Here is a 13,779-nt window from a genome sequence, read left to right on the forward strand (position 1 = left end):
AGTGCACTACGGAGGGCGTAATGAGAATTCCTATACTACAAAGTGCACCAGTATAGTAAGTAGGGTTCTATTTGAGATTTAGCCGTTAGCTTAGGACTCGTTTCTATGGAAACGCATGATTCTAACTCGAGCTTGTTTGGTGCTGCTGGTCGGTCCGGTAAAGTTTACATAATATAATATAGCTTAGTTGCAAAAGTAAATGAAAATGAAATTGCAACCAAAGTAAGTTGTAGTCATACAACGTTTCAAAACAACTTACAAGTTAGCAGTACTAGCGAGCAAAGAGAGTAGACTAGTAGAGTAGAGTATTTAGTTAACACTTATTTAGCTAGCTAACTAAATTAGTTATAACGTGTTAAAACATGGACATTTCTTTAAGTCAGAACGCAGCGCTTAACTATGTGAACCAGTTTTGGTCCATGCTGGATGATATGGCTAACAGTAATCCTGATGAATACAAGACTTTTATCGAGCGCCAGATGAGAAACGCTACAGAATATTTTTCATCCCCTGAGCCGAAAATCTGCCTCCGTGCATCTGTACAGGTAAACAACTGTATATATGGTCGGTAAAAACATCTAGGGTCTTTAAGAACAACAACCTCCTCATCAGTACAACATTTATCAGACTGTATATTTATAATCACACCCTCCAGTGTCACCCATATGAGGATGAGGTTCCCCTTTGAGTCTGGTTCCTCTCAAGGTTTCTTCCTTTTTCATCTAAGGGAGTTTTTCCTCCTCACCACAGTCACCACAGTCACCTCAGACTTGCTCATTGGGGATAAAAACAAACACGTTTAAATATATCTAATATTAATCTTGAATTTTTTGTGTTAGATTACTCTTTGTATTAACCTTTTGTTTTATGTTTGTTATGTGGTGGAAATTTCTAATCTGAAGATGTTTATAAGTCCTTCTATGCTTTTACCTTGTATCTGTAGTAACTAGAGACTGACATTGTCATCCGTGGTTTTCTTAAGATCATGACAGGGGCAGTAGGGACTGGAGACGAGTTGTCTGGAATTAGGCATAAACAACTTCCAGTAAATCTTCTAGGCCTAATGGTTAGAGAGTCTGACTCCTAACCCTAAGGTTGTGGGTTCGAGTCTCGGGCCGGCCATGACTGAGGTGCCCTTGAGCAAGGCACCGAACCCCCAACTGCTCCGGGTGTGTGTTCACGGTGTGTGTGTGCACTTTGGATGGATGGGTTAAACGCATAGAACAAATTCTGAGTATGGGTCACCATACTTAGCCGTATGTCATGTCACTTTTTTTTAAAACCTTGATGTAATCAATGATGGTGGCCCTTCATCTTTCATGCTATATACGGAGTGTCGTGTCCTGCTGCGCAGATGAGCACAATAAACTGTGAAACCTTTTTTACTCTTGCCTGTGTCTACCAGTGTGATACTTTATACTTTAAATCTCTCAAACCTCAAAACTTCCATGACAGTTCTGTAAAGCTGCATTGAGACAATGTCGGTTGTAAAAAGCGCGATACAAATGAAATTGAATTGAATCTACGGCGGATAACGTCTATATCTAAAGTTTGTATGATGCTTTCTCTAAGCCACATGATGGAATACTGTATGTGATCGTGTGTGGATGGAAGCGAGTACCAGCACCGACCTCTATCTCTAACCCTGTTCCTGTTTGGATCGGAAAACTGGAGACCTTTTCTGAAAGCCAAGGTACACACACCTGTTCTTCCATTGTGTTTTTATTAATGACGTATAAAATAGTAAAATAAAATCAAAAGTCCCACCAGTTCCATGCATATTTATACACGCTGACATATTTTTTAAAATTGTATTAATAAAAAACACATTGTGCTGTTTTTCACAACACAGTGGCATTCGACTTATCGGACAATGTAATAAGTATAAACAAATGAATTATTCTAATGTTCTAATGTGATGGGAGAGCGGAGGGATGTGATCTCAATTCACACCTCCTAAATAATATTTATTTTAATATTAATAGCATTAAATAGATAACTATCTAAAGTAATTATCATATGCCTGTCATCGATTCTAAATTCTGACTATTATTTCCACTCTATTTTGCATAGCAGACATGCATTTTAACATCCGAGTACGCTAACGAGTTATCATTCATCGATATGCAAAAACAGAAAAACAATCTTATTTTACTCAGAATAAAAATGTGGGTCAGTATATGAATCTGGAATGATTACAGTCCTGCCCACTTCTCCCCACCTCATGTTAATGTATCCTTTTAGCAGACGCTCTTGTCTCAATTGATATTACAGTTTAAAAAGATTTCACAGCAACATATGATGGACTTAGCTGAAATCAGACAAAAGTTAAAATGAATTAGCTATTTATTAAGGATAAATAAAAGAGTAGAAAAAAACATCTGCAGAAAAAACTAAACCAACTAAACAAAGTGTAAAATCAAGTACAGTACATCTCTCTCACTCACACACACACACACACACACACACACACACACACACACACACACACACACACACACAGAATAACTCATTCTGTTTGTTTAACAGAGAATTACCATATAGTGGAGGTGGCCTTCAACCCAGAGGTTCTTAACAGAGCAGAGAAAAACCCAGACGAAATGAAGCAGATACATCTCCTGGCTCTAAGCTTTATCCAGAAGCAGCATAAACTGAGCTTGTCAGATCACTTCACTGTCATGCAGGTTAAACTAATGGGCACTGTACAGGATATGAAACACCAGCTAATGTCATTAAATCAGACCAAATCTAGGACACCAAACCAGGATAATGCTGAAAGTAAACCAGATAAACCAGGTAAATTTTCACAGTTGAAGACAAATGATATATAAAGAAGACGAGATATATAAAGATGTCTTTATATTGTGTTCTTCTTTGATCACTGGGTTTTTTTAGTCACTAAGAATTTTTTTTAAGCCTATGACTAAAATTTCTTTCCACAGCCCAGTCACTGCTTCAGCAAATCTGCTCACTACAAACAGGAGAAGCGAAAGAAGAGTCCAACATTCAGCTGAATCTGGGGCAGGAGAACAAAGACAAGGTCAAGCCAGGTCTGATTGAAGTAATCTCCAGCACTGAATTTGTGCAGCTTCAGCAGCCGAAACATCAGATGACGGTTTGCCCGACGACCAGTGACTCAGTCAGGAAGATAAAACTGCGTGTAGAACTACCTGGAATAATCTCTGTCTCCCAGTGCCAGCTCATCATCAGCCAGGTGAGTCACACTACATTTAGTTTTACTGTGCAATTTGTGCAGTTGATAAAGCAACTGGGCAGCTTTATCTAAAGCAACTCCAATTGCTTAAATGATTTTATGACTAGAATTGTAAAAATAAATTAAGCAAATTCAATTACTTTGGGGGAAAAAATGTTTACAGCTATTTTAATATAAGTGATAACAGAGTCTAAACTGATTCCTGGACATTGCATCATATTAAAAACAACAATAAACATATTTAGGATGACATACGGCTGGAAGTGGAGAAGATGTATTTTCTTCATCTGCTGTTCCCTGAGAAAGTGAAAGAGGAAACGTGCCATGCAACATTCAACAAGAAGAAACACATACTGACTGTGAGGGCAGCTGTGCTGTAAATTCAGCACTTTGCTACGCAACAAACCGTCATCTACCGCAAACACTTCTTTTCAGCTCCATGATTTTAATAATCTATTTATTTACTTTGTTGTGTCCTGTTACTCTCATTTTTATGACATGTTCATTAAATGTTCATTAAAGAGTACATTTTGCATCTTGACGTACTTTTGCAGAACAAAAGAAACAAAACAGAAAGGTGAATTCAAGGTGTACAGGAAATGCATCTTTATTAACACAGTGGTGGACAAATATCGGTTTGATTTAACACCTAACAGACTTACACAGTATAGAGAAAATGATTATTAAAAACATTTTGTATTCAAATTATTCAAATTCTTTTACAAATGAAGTGGTCCCATCTTTCCTACTTTTAGATTCACGTCAGAAGCACCGAATGGAATAACAGCAATAATATAAAAACCATAATAATTTAAACCAAAAAGCAGGAAGTACTCGTTTGATTTAACGGCTTCAGAAAGGTACTCCAGCATGCCATTGGAAGCTGTGACTTATATGAAACACATATGATGGATCAGTAGCTTGATAAAGTATTCACCCCCTTAACATTTTTCACATTTTGTAGCGTTTACAACGGAAATCAAAAGGACTAAAATGGGATTGTTATGCGTCCTACGTCTACATATAACATTGATGAAGCAAGGGGAAAAATCTGTGGACTAACTGTGATTTTGACCGGCAACTGGTAGAACTAATTTCATTTCACACCAGTGGTGGATCCTTATGTAATTACAGCGTTTTACATTTTGGATTTGTAAATAATTTTAAAAACTATTGATTTTCCAATTATATCCAATTATATATTCTCCACCATTATATAATTAGCTATTCTGTGTTCCTGTTGTGCAACTTTTAGCTGCTCCCATTAAAACCCTTTCATTTTCTCTGGGCTTGGAACTGGCACTGAGAGTACACTTGGTTGTGAAACGCCAATGGCTGGTTAGGGTTTGAGAAGGGGGCAAATACTTAGGCTTAGTACTTAGCATGTTCATTTGGCAAATAGGTTGTCAGCTAAAGTACATTACATAAAGTTCTGCATATTGTATCTAGTATCTTTTAAAGCAGTGTTTCTTCTAGACACTATATAAAGCCTCCTTCCAAAACTCAGCCATAATACTATGAAAGCAAGGTCACAAATGATTTTGTAAACAGTTTTTACAATCAGTTGTCACACAAAAATGGACTGGGATGACAATGTGCAGATTTGTGTAGAGCTGAGGTATACACATGTATAAAATGAACACATTGGGCAGATTCTAGTTCCCAGGTCTTCTGTCTTCAGTTACCTGCTTTCACTATGGTCTTCTTCCACCCATGCAACAATTTTCCCTTCCCATCCAGGTATTATAGCATCATCCTGGAACACCTGATTAACACAATCCAAGTAGACAAGGCTTCATTATACTCAACATTAATGCAATAATCGGCATTGTTATAAACACTGAATTATATACTTGCCTCCTCCTTCACTGTTCCAAATTCAGGGTCCAGAGATTTAAAGTGATATCTGAAATTGCTGTGTCTTCCAACAGCAGCCTTGAAATCCTGAAGTGTGACCTCCCCAAGTCTGAAAATAATCAATTGATTCAAAATATTGCACAAAATCTGAGAAATGATAATGTTGAATAACATATGAATGACTTTGGTACCTTTTAGGAATGTTTACTAGAAAGGGTGTAAGAGAGCGATCTGTGAAATAGAGTACTTTGGTTGAGGTTGAGGCGCTGAGCACAGGACTACTATGAGAGTGGGGTATTTCTGGAAGAAGAAGAAGATTTCATATTCAACGATCACGTTCGCTCTTAAATGCACGATTCTGATTGGGCAGAAGGTTCATTTGACTTCAGTTAATCTGATTATTCTGAATTTTATACAATATAAATTGCAAGGTTTATATTGAAGTGCAGGTTTCTATTAACATTTTCACGTCATTGCATATATTTATGAACAAATACAAAATATGTTTTATTCATGAATAAATTAGAAAAAAGATTGTGTTGGCAAATTGCTGTGGTACAAGACGAATAAACGTTTCAGAGTCTGTTGTCATCTTTGCATTTAGCCACTTTACACTAACATCTCATTTGACTTTTGATTATTTTCCCAGAACAGCATACTCAATAAAGTATTTTATCTTTTACATAAATTGTCTTTTTTGTGTCAAGTGTCTTACTTGAACTAGATGGCCATGACTCTCGATCAGTATGATTGGCTCTTCTCCCTGGTGATTTGTTCAAACCCTGTTTTTAGGGACAACAATTTATATATATATATATATATATATATATATATATATATATATATATATATATATATATATATATATACACAAGAAATAAATGCAGTTGGAAAAAAAATTCAGATTTAAGAAAAAGGAACTACATGCTTGCCTTCCTGTCCTGTCTCTTCTTTGAGTCAGTTGAATAGAGACGGTCTATCAGGCTGGACACCCCCTGCTCCAGAGTGTCCAGTGTGTGATGCTGAGGATCATGACCACTGAAACTGTTCCTCAAACAGCGCAGAGCATCCCGTACCAGGTGCAGCTCATCACCTTGCTACATATACACAAATACCATGGGCAAATATTCTACCCTGTTCTAAGGGCAACATTTACTTACAGTTATGGTTAAAATCTCTTTATATCCTGACTTACTTCTCCATGCTGAAATGGTGAAGATAACGATTCCGTCGTATGGCTGTAGCCGTTGTTCTCACAACTAGACATCTAATCAATAGAACAATGAATTAGTCACTGGGGAGAAAAGATTTCATGTTTAAGCATACTGAACTACATTGTACTGTGAGCCAAGAGACTTCAGTCAAAATGATGCAATAAAATGATCAGCTTTGTATTTTATATTAGCTCTGTACTTTACCCTGCGATGGTTAGTCTCATTGAGCGTACACACCGACTCTTCCAGTTTAGGCTGATTCTGCTGAAGTTGTCTGTCTTTCTGTGCAATTTCTTTCTGCAAGAGAAAAACATTTTAATCAACCTCAAAGAAGCTTCTTTTAATCAAATCATGACTTAAGCTATAAAATTGTTTTAGCAACGAGGAACTTCACCTACTTTGTATTCACTCAACAATCTGTCTCGATCACTCAGCTTCCTTTGCAGTTCCATCTGGAAGCACAGTTCATCATACTACACATCTATATGCCCATATTTGCATGACACCATACTGAGCTTTAAGCATTTTGCCACAGCAATTGGTACTTTAGAGGTTAGATATTCTCTCACATTCTGCCCTGCTAGGTCCTCCTTGTCCATGCTGGATCGGAGTAGTTCCTGTTTAAGCTGTAGTACTGAGTCTTCCTGTATTGACATGCGGTACTGCAAGGCATCCTGGAGTGGCAGATGAAGGACATGCGCAGTTCAAAAATCGCTGAAGAACTTTTCAGTCCACTGACTGTCTGTATATTTCTGACTAACTCAGTATATTGAAATTGTACCAGCATATTTATCAACTTTATGTCCAACTGCTGAATGTTGAACATCTATGTAATTACCACAGACAAGAATTCCTAGGAAAAGTCAACAAACCTGGAAAGATCAATTATTTGGACAGAGAACAAATGTTTTTACACCACAATGCTATTTAATGATTCAATTCAGTGGTTTAAATATTCTACAACAAGCAAAAGAAATAACAAGGTTATATTAATGTGATCATTCAAATGTTATAGTTTCTTTTGTAAGAACTCATTTACAGTACAAAGGCTTTCGCGTTTCGTGTCAATGCCTCATGATCTATTACGTAATAAACAATTTAGAATAGTAACAAACAACATTTTAAAATGTGTCTATTTAACATACAGCATTACTATTATCATTAATACGGTGCAACCACATTTATCGAATGAGCCGTTAGTGTTTCCTGAAGTTTTAGTAGCTTTAGTAAGTTTACTTTACAAGGTTACTCTTTTCTCTGACTTGGGAAACTCTGACGTGTTGAAATTCTTCTCTGTGGTAACAACATATACCATACAGGTGCGTTCAATAGGAAAAAGATTTTAAAAAACGTGATGGACGTTTAAACACTCTCACTCACTCATTTTCTACCGCTTATCCGAACTACCTCGGGTCACGGGGAGCGTCATCGGGCATCAAGGCAGGATACACCCTGGACGGAGTGCCAACCCATCGCAGGGCACACACACACTCATTCACTCACGCAATCACACACTACGGACAATTTTTCCAGAGATGCCAATCAACCTACCATGCATATCTTTGGACCGGGGGAGGAAACCGGAGTACCCGGAGGAAACCCCCGAGGCACGGGGAGAACATGCAAACTCCACACACACAAGGTGGAGACGTTTAAACATTCATAGATAATTGATCTAACATTGTTAGTTTAATTGTTTTGGTTTACCTTAACTGCCTGAAGATTGCGCGCTTCCTGCTTGTACCTCAGCAACTCCCTCTGCAAAACACATCATTAAACACCTAATATTGAATATTAAACACATTTGCAAGTCTTATATATAGTCCAATATACAGCTCTGTCACGAGCGCAGGGGTAAAAACGGACCCAAACGCAGGACAGCTAAACAAAAACAGGATTTATTAACTTAAAAAACACTAAACAGGACAAAGACAAACCAGACGAAGACAACAGAGGATTCCGTGCTGCACAAGGCTCAACTAAATAGTACAAATAATTATTTAGACATAAGGGACAGGTGTGCAGAGGCGGGGGGAAAAGACAAGGGCGGGGCAGACACGTGAACAAGAAACATAAACAAAAGGCACATGGCCAAAGTCCGGGCAGAGTCCTGACAAGCTCAGGCATTTATTTACTATTAAATACTCACCTTCAGATCCAGGGACTCTTCCATGCTCTGATCGAGACGACTGCGTATTAATATCTGTAAAACATTCAGATGTAATTAGAATCTGTCTACAGTTCAAGTTATTATACAAGTATTTCTCTATCTCAGAACAATCAAGTAATTAAAAACTGCATTTCACATGCAAGCAAATTACCAGCTGCTGCTCTGAATTGATAGCACTGTCTCCAAATTGAGAAATTGTTTGCTCATCTTCAGGAAGTGACCCGTGAAGTAGCAAAGCCTGGATGAAGTAATACATGCAAAGGTTATACATACGACCCAAACCAGACCAACAAGACTGCCCAAAAAATGATATACAATCTTGTGTTTTTGAAGTAATTTTAAAAAAAAAATCTCTTCATGTTCAGTCATTAAGCTTATACTATGAAGTGCACCTTTCTAAGTGAACTCATTAAGGATAAATTCTACAGGGACAAAGCAAAGTCATTTCTTGTAGCCTGCAAGTGACTTTTTTTGTACAGGTGCCTGAAGAAAGCAGGTTGAAGGCTGTATGTATTAAGCTTCACTATTAAGCCATCTATATATTTCTTAGGTTGTTTGTCCGCCTGTATCTCTTTTCTGAAGATCATAAAGAGAGAAAATTCTTAAAATCATGAACAGGATCATAAACAGGATACGTCTGCGAATGCTTTTTCAACAGGAAACTGAAACTCAAAGGGTATTCAACAGTCCTTATTTCCCAATGTGGAACATTTTAAAGCTCTTAGGTTATTATAAAGTATATAAGGAATAATGTAAAATTGATCAAAATAAAAGTGTCAATAAATTTTAAGTAAGGGATTACGAACAATATGGGATAGATACACAATACGTTTAAATATATTGTGTAATTTTAGTAATTATTATAATTCTTTTTAGTAATGCTTGTAAACCCACTAACAGCGTGTGATTTTTGCTAATCACCAGAGCGGTTCATTTGACACTGCACATTTATTGTATATTAAAAAATGTAATAGCGCAATGTCAAGTAATAGCTCGAATGAACTAAGTAATATCGACAGTAAATACTTTTCACCTTATGTCATCTATTTCTAGTAGATGAATAATGTTGTCCTTCGGCTGCTCTCAGACACAACAGACATTCCAATCCACATATTCTGATTTGGCACAGATTTTACACCAGATGCCCTCCCTGACGCAATCAGACACCGGCACTGAGATTTAATCCCTTATGGACTGGGTAAGGGAACTGAAGACTGCCTGGGACTGCCAGGGAATTGAAACCACGCCGTTTTGGTGAGCATGTGAGATCCTGCTGCTGGACCACCAGGGACGCATCTAGTAAATGTGATACCTTTATTTATTTTTTTAATTTTTTATCTCCAACTGGGTTAAATCATTCCTTTATAAACCAAACTTTGTGCACAGAGACATCGTCATAATGGAACATGTCTCAGAAAGGCCTACATACTGGAGTAATAGTGTTTGCATATTTTTAGCCATGTAGCATATTTTATATGTATAAGTGCAAAACAAACTGACCTGAAGCCTTGTCACCATTTTCCTAGTCTCCTGCATCTCCTTCTCCAGCTGCTCCTGCTGGATATAAAGCTGCTCCTCCCAGGAGTTCCCATCTCCTGTTCCAGTGTTCTCTGGTCCCGGAGTTGGCTCATTGAATGACAACTTCACTGCATCTGCTATAATGAGAGCAAAAGGAATGCTGGATGATGCAGAAGCAGAGGAATAAAGGTGGTTTTTGATCTGTACAGATCATCATCTTACTATTCAGGCTTTGTGGTTGCTCTGTGTGGTTTCCCAAAATCTCGCCCTGTTCTTCAGTCTGGCCGATGATGTACTCCTCTTTAGGGGTGTGTGTAGGGCTGGATGAGCTGAGACTGTAGTGGTAAAAGCAAGCAGAAAAGGGAATTTCTAAGTTATTTATTTGAAGAACATAACGTTAAAGCATCTTAAGCCATTGAAGCAGAATAACTCAAAAGAGTACTTTTTTCAGGATGCTGTTTTGAGGTGAGGAGATAAACGTTTTACTTAAAAGTATATGATCCTTCACAACAATCCTCTTTCTGAAACTTAAATTCAATTCCCATTGTAGGGATTTGCATACTAACCACTGGCATAGGATGCTGAAGTATTTCACGGGGATGTGTATTTATAAAATTTCATTCATTCATTCGTTTTCTACCGCTTATCCGAACTACCTCGGGTCACGGGGAGCCTGTGCCTATCTCAGGCGTCATCGGGCATCAAGGCAGGATACACCCTGGACGGAGTGCCAACCCATCGCAGGGCACACACAAACACTCTCATTCACTCACGCAATCACACACTACGGACAATTTTCCAGAGATGCCAATCAACCTACCATGCATGTCTTTGGACCGGGGGAGGAAACCGGAGTACCCGGAGGAAACCCCCGAGGCATGGGGAGAACATGCAAACTCCACACACACAAGGCGGAGGCGGGAATCGAACCCCCAACCCTGGAGGTGTGAGGCGAACGTGCTAACCACTAAGCCACCGTGCCCCCCTATAAAATTTCAATAGAAGTGAAATGAGAAACCTCATTAAAACTCCTACACATTATTCATTTGTATCATATTACTGAATCTCCAGTCAGTTATGTATACATGTAAATAAATGAAAGCAATATTTATTGTATGCTACCTCAGGTCTAAAAGTTTTAGTAAAAAAAAAGTTGTTTAGGGTGAAGTCATCCCATAACTATTTTAAGTTTCTTAAAGAATCATTTGGTTCAATATTCTTGAACTGATTTTTTGGTCTTGGCGTAATAATCCGATTAATCATCGCGTGGCAATAAGAGCTTACAGTCAAAATGCCCAAGATTAAAATTTCTATTCATATTTTTATTAATAGTAACTCTATTAATATTCATTCTGTATTTGAATTATATTGATCTATGAAATAAATATGCAACAGTACCTGAAGCATTCATTCTCATCCTCGTCAAAATTCAGTGCATGACTCACATAGATGAAAATGACTGACTATTTAAGATACAATGGTTTACAGTTGCCAGGCAGTTTTATTTCAGCACCAACACCCACAGCTCAAAATCCAATTCAAATCTTTTTATTTGTCAAAGAATCTAATCAAATTCATTGTTTTCACTCACATACTATATATGAGCCAGCGTCAATGGCAGCGTATTTTGTATCGGCCCAAATCCTGGGATACAGATCGTTGGCACCACTAATTATAATAATAGATTCAGTTTTTAATACTATTTGAACGGTTCTTTGGTGTGTAAGCGAAAGAAAAAGAAAGTAGAGCAGCCAAGAACTTAATGTGTATAATTTCTTTCATACCATTTCATCGGTTTGCCTCCCATGCTTGGAGCTGTTCTCCTAACCATCCATGCTTTTTCTTTCCAAGGTGTGGTATGTAAGAGACTGAGACAAGACCATAACGAAATGAAGGAGCCCCAGTCAAAAGGGTGGGCACATCAGTAACAAAACAAAAGCAGCCTCCACTGAGCAGTCTGGTCCAGTGATGGAGGCAGCCCTCAGACACAAGGACAATCCAGATCTCTGCTTGTTTTGGCAAATCCTTTAGAAAAGGACACCTCAGTCCACAGGGCTTAAAATCCTTAAATCCTCTTTAGAATGAAATAAATTGACCAACATATGTGCAAGTCTCTGGAATATGAAGCAGGAAGTATTCACGTTTTCAGTTCTGAGCCATAACAAGAAAGAAAAGAGGAACAAGATCGTATGCCATATCCCCTGGCTGTTGAATTTTGCATGTTTCTTCAGGCACGTTCCTCAAATTGCGTATCCCCTCTCCTGTTCATTGCAGGCTTGTTTTGTTGTTCTTTGCAATTAGTAAGAAGGATTAGTTTTACGTTTTGGTGTCTCATGCTCTTGTTCCTGTTTCTGTTCAGATGGCTCAGTCTGGTGTGTTTACCCTCCCCCTTCACCATCATCTCCTCCTTCTCACCCCTCCCTCACATACCATGCAGCCCCAACCAAGAGGCTGGCCACTGGGTCTGTGGTCACAAAATCCTCCTCTAGGCAGAAAATCTGTACACTTCAGCACTCGCTCCATAACAGTATTGAGAGCTAGTTGACAAATTTTCATATTACCTAACTGTAAAGTGCAATTGTCCGAAAGTCATAAATGTCAAGAATATTGGTCAAATTTGTTCAATAAGGTTACATTATTAACATTTTTTATTATTTATTTATGATCATCAACATTCAGTATTGGGGGGCACGGTGGCTTAGTGGTTAGCACGTTCGCCTCACACCTCAAGGGTTGGGGGTTCGATTCCTGCCTCCGCCTTGTGTGTGTGGAGTTTGCATGTTCTCCCCGTGCCTCGGGGGTTTCCTCCGGGTACTCCGGTTTCCTCCCCCAGTCCAAAGACATGCATGGTAGGTTGATTGGCATCTCTGGAAAATTGTCCGTAGTGTGTGATTGCGTGAGTGAATGAGAGTGTGTGTGCCCTGTGATGGGTTGGCACTCCATCCAGGGTGTATCCTGCCTTGATGCCCGATGACACCTGAGATAGGCACAGGCTCCCCGTGACCCGAGGTAGTTCGGATAAGCGGTAGAAAATGAATGAATGAATGAACATTCAGTATTTCTTTTTTTACTCCTCCACATGAATAATCCGTTTCTTTTAACATGAAGTACGATCTGCATATGTTTTCTTATCTTATGCATGGAAGGATTGACCAGTCTGTTGTTACACTGATAACAAACGATGAAAAAATCTTTAAAAAATGAATCAGAAAATACTGATCAGAATGCAAGAATCCACCCTGTATGGGTCGTTAGTCACACACAGACACACTCACACTCGCAATTTCACACCCACTGGATGTTTAGCCAGTTAACCTAACATCATATTTCTGGATTATGGAAAGTAACAGGATAACTCACACAGACATGCCAAGAAATCTGAGCTCAGTGTGGAACCTAGGGCTCTTAAAGGTGGGGTCTCCGATATTTGAGAAACTCAGTCGGGACGACAAGCTAAACAAAAACAAAACTAAAGTGTAGCCAATGAGCAGAAAGGGGCGTGTCCTGTCAATATGCGGCGGAGAGAGTGTTCAGTGCACATGTGTGACATTAGCAGAAATCGGTTTTAACATTAACATGGAGGATAAAAACAAAGAAAGAAAGCGAAGAAAGGCTTACGATAAGGTAAGAAGTAGGACCGTGTTAATATAGGATCAGCTTTCCAGTGCTGGAGAGAACTGAAGGAGCGGGAAGTTGGCTGCATATTCACAGATTGGAGTTTCCCCGAGTCAATAACTCCTGAGCTAAACGCTGTTACTACACAAATAACACCTCTTTTCTATCGTAGTAATGTAGAGAGGCAGCTA

At 38.6% G+C, this 13,779-nt stretch overlaps 2 protein-coding genes across 3 annotated transcripts; one reads left to right on the forward strand and one right to left on the reverse strand.

The window, feature by feature from the left end:
• Nucleotides 1-119: 119 nt before the first annotated feature.
• Nucleotides 120-3,756, forward strand: pih1d2 (PIH1 domain containing 2). Its single transcript, XM_060888725.1, has 5 exons — nt 120-545; nt 1,573-1,693; nt 2,530-2,796; nt 2,943-3,214; nt 3,460-3,756. Exons 1-5 carry the CDS (start codon nt 363-365, stop codon nt 3,592-3,594), a joined length of 978 nt encoding a protein of 325 aa, XP_060744708.1. The 5' UTR covers nt 120-362; the 3' UTR covers nt 3,595-3,756.
• A 40-nt stretch (nt 3,757-3,796) lies between these two features.
• Nucleotides 3,797-12,328, reverse strand: dixdc1a (DIX domain containing 1a). Of its 2 annotated transcripts, none has more exons than XM_060888724.1 (15): nt 11,758-12,328; nt 10,196-10,308; nt 9,956-10,110; nt 8,607-8,693; nt 8,435-8,488; nt 7,993-8,043; nt 6,855-6,959; nt 6,684-6,737; nt 6,523-6,582; nt 6,267-6,338; nt 6,004-6,168; nt 5,787-5,853; nt 5,263-5,371; nt 5,072-5,180; nt 3,797-4,979 (listed from the first exon to the last, which is right to left on the reverse strand). In XM_060888724.1, exons 1-15 carry the CDS (start codon nt 11,802-11,804, stop codon nt 4,896-4,898), a joined length of 1,332 nt encoding a protein of 443 aa, XP_060744707.1. In that variant the 5' UTR covers nt 11,805-12,328; the 3' UTR covers nt 3,797-4,895. The 2 variants fall into 2 exon arrangements, with proteins under 2 accessions (XP_060744707.1, XP_060744706.1); XM_060888723.1 differs by having other exon boundaries at nt 6,490-6,582.
• Between the last annotated feature and the right edge of the window lie 1,451 nt (nt 12,329-13,779).

The sequence above is a fragment of the Tachysurus vachellii genome, chromosome 15 (assembly GCF_030014155.1).
Source record: "Tachysurus vachellii isolate PV-2020 chromosome 15, HZAU_Pvac_v1, whole genome shotgun sequence".
In the NCBI taxonomy this organism is placed as follows: Eukaryota; Metazoa; Chordata; class Actinopteri; order Siluriformes; family Bagridae; genus Tachysurus; species Tachysurus vachellii.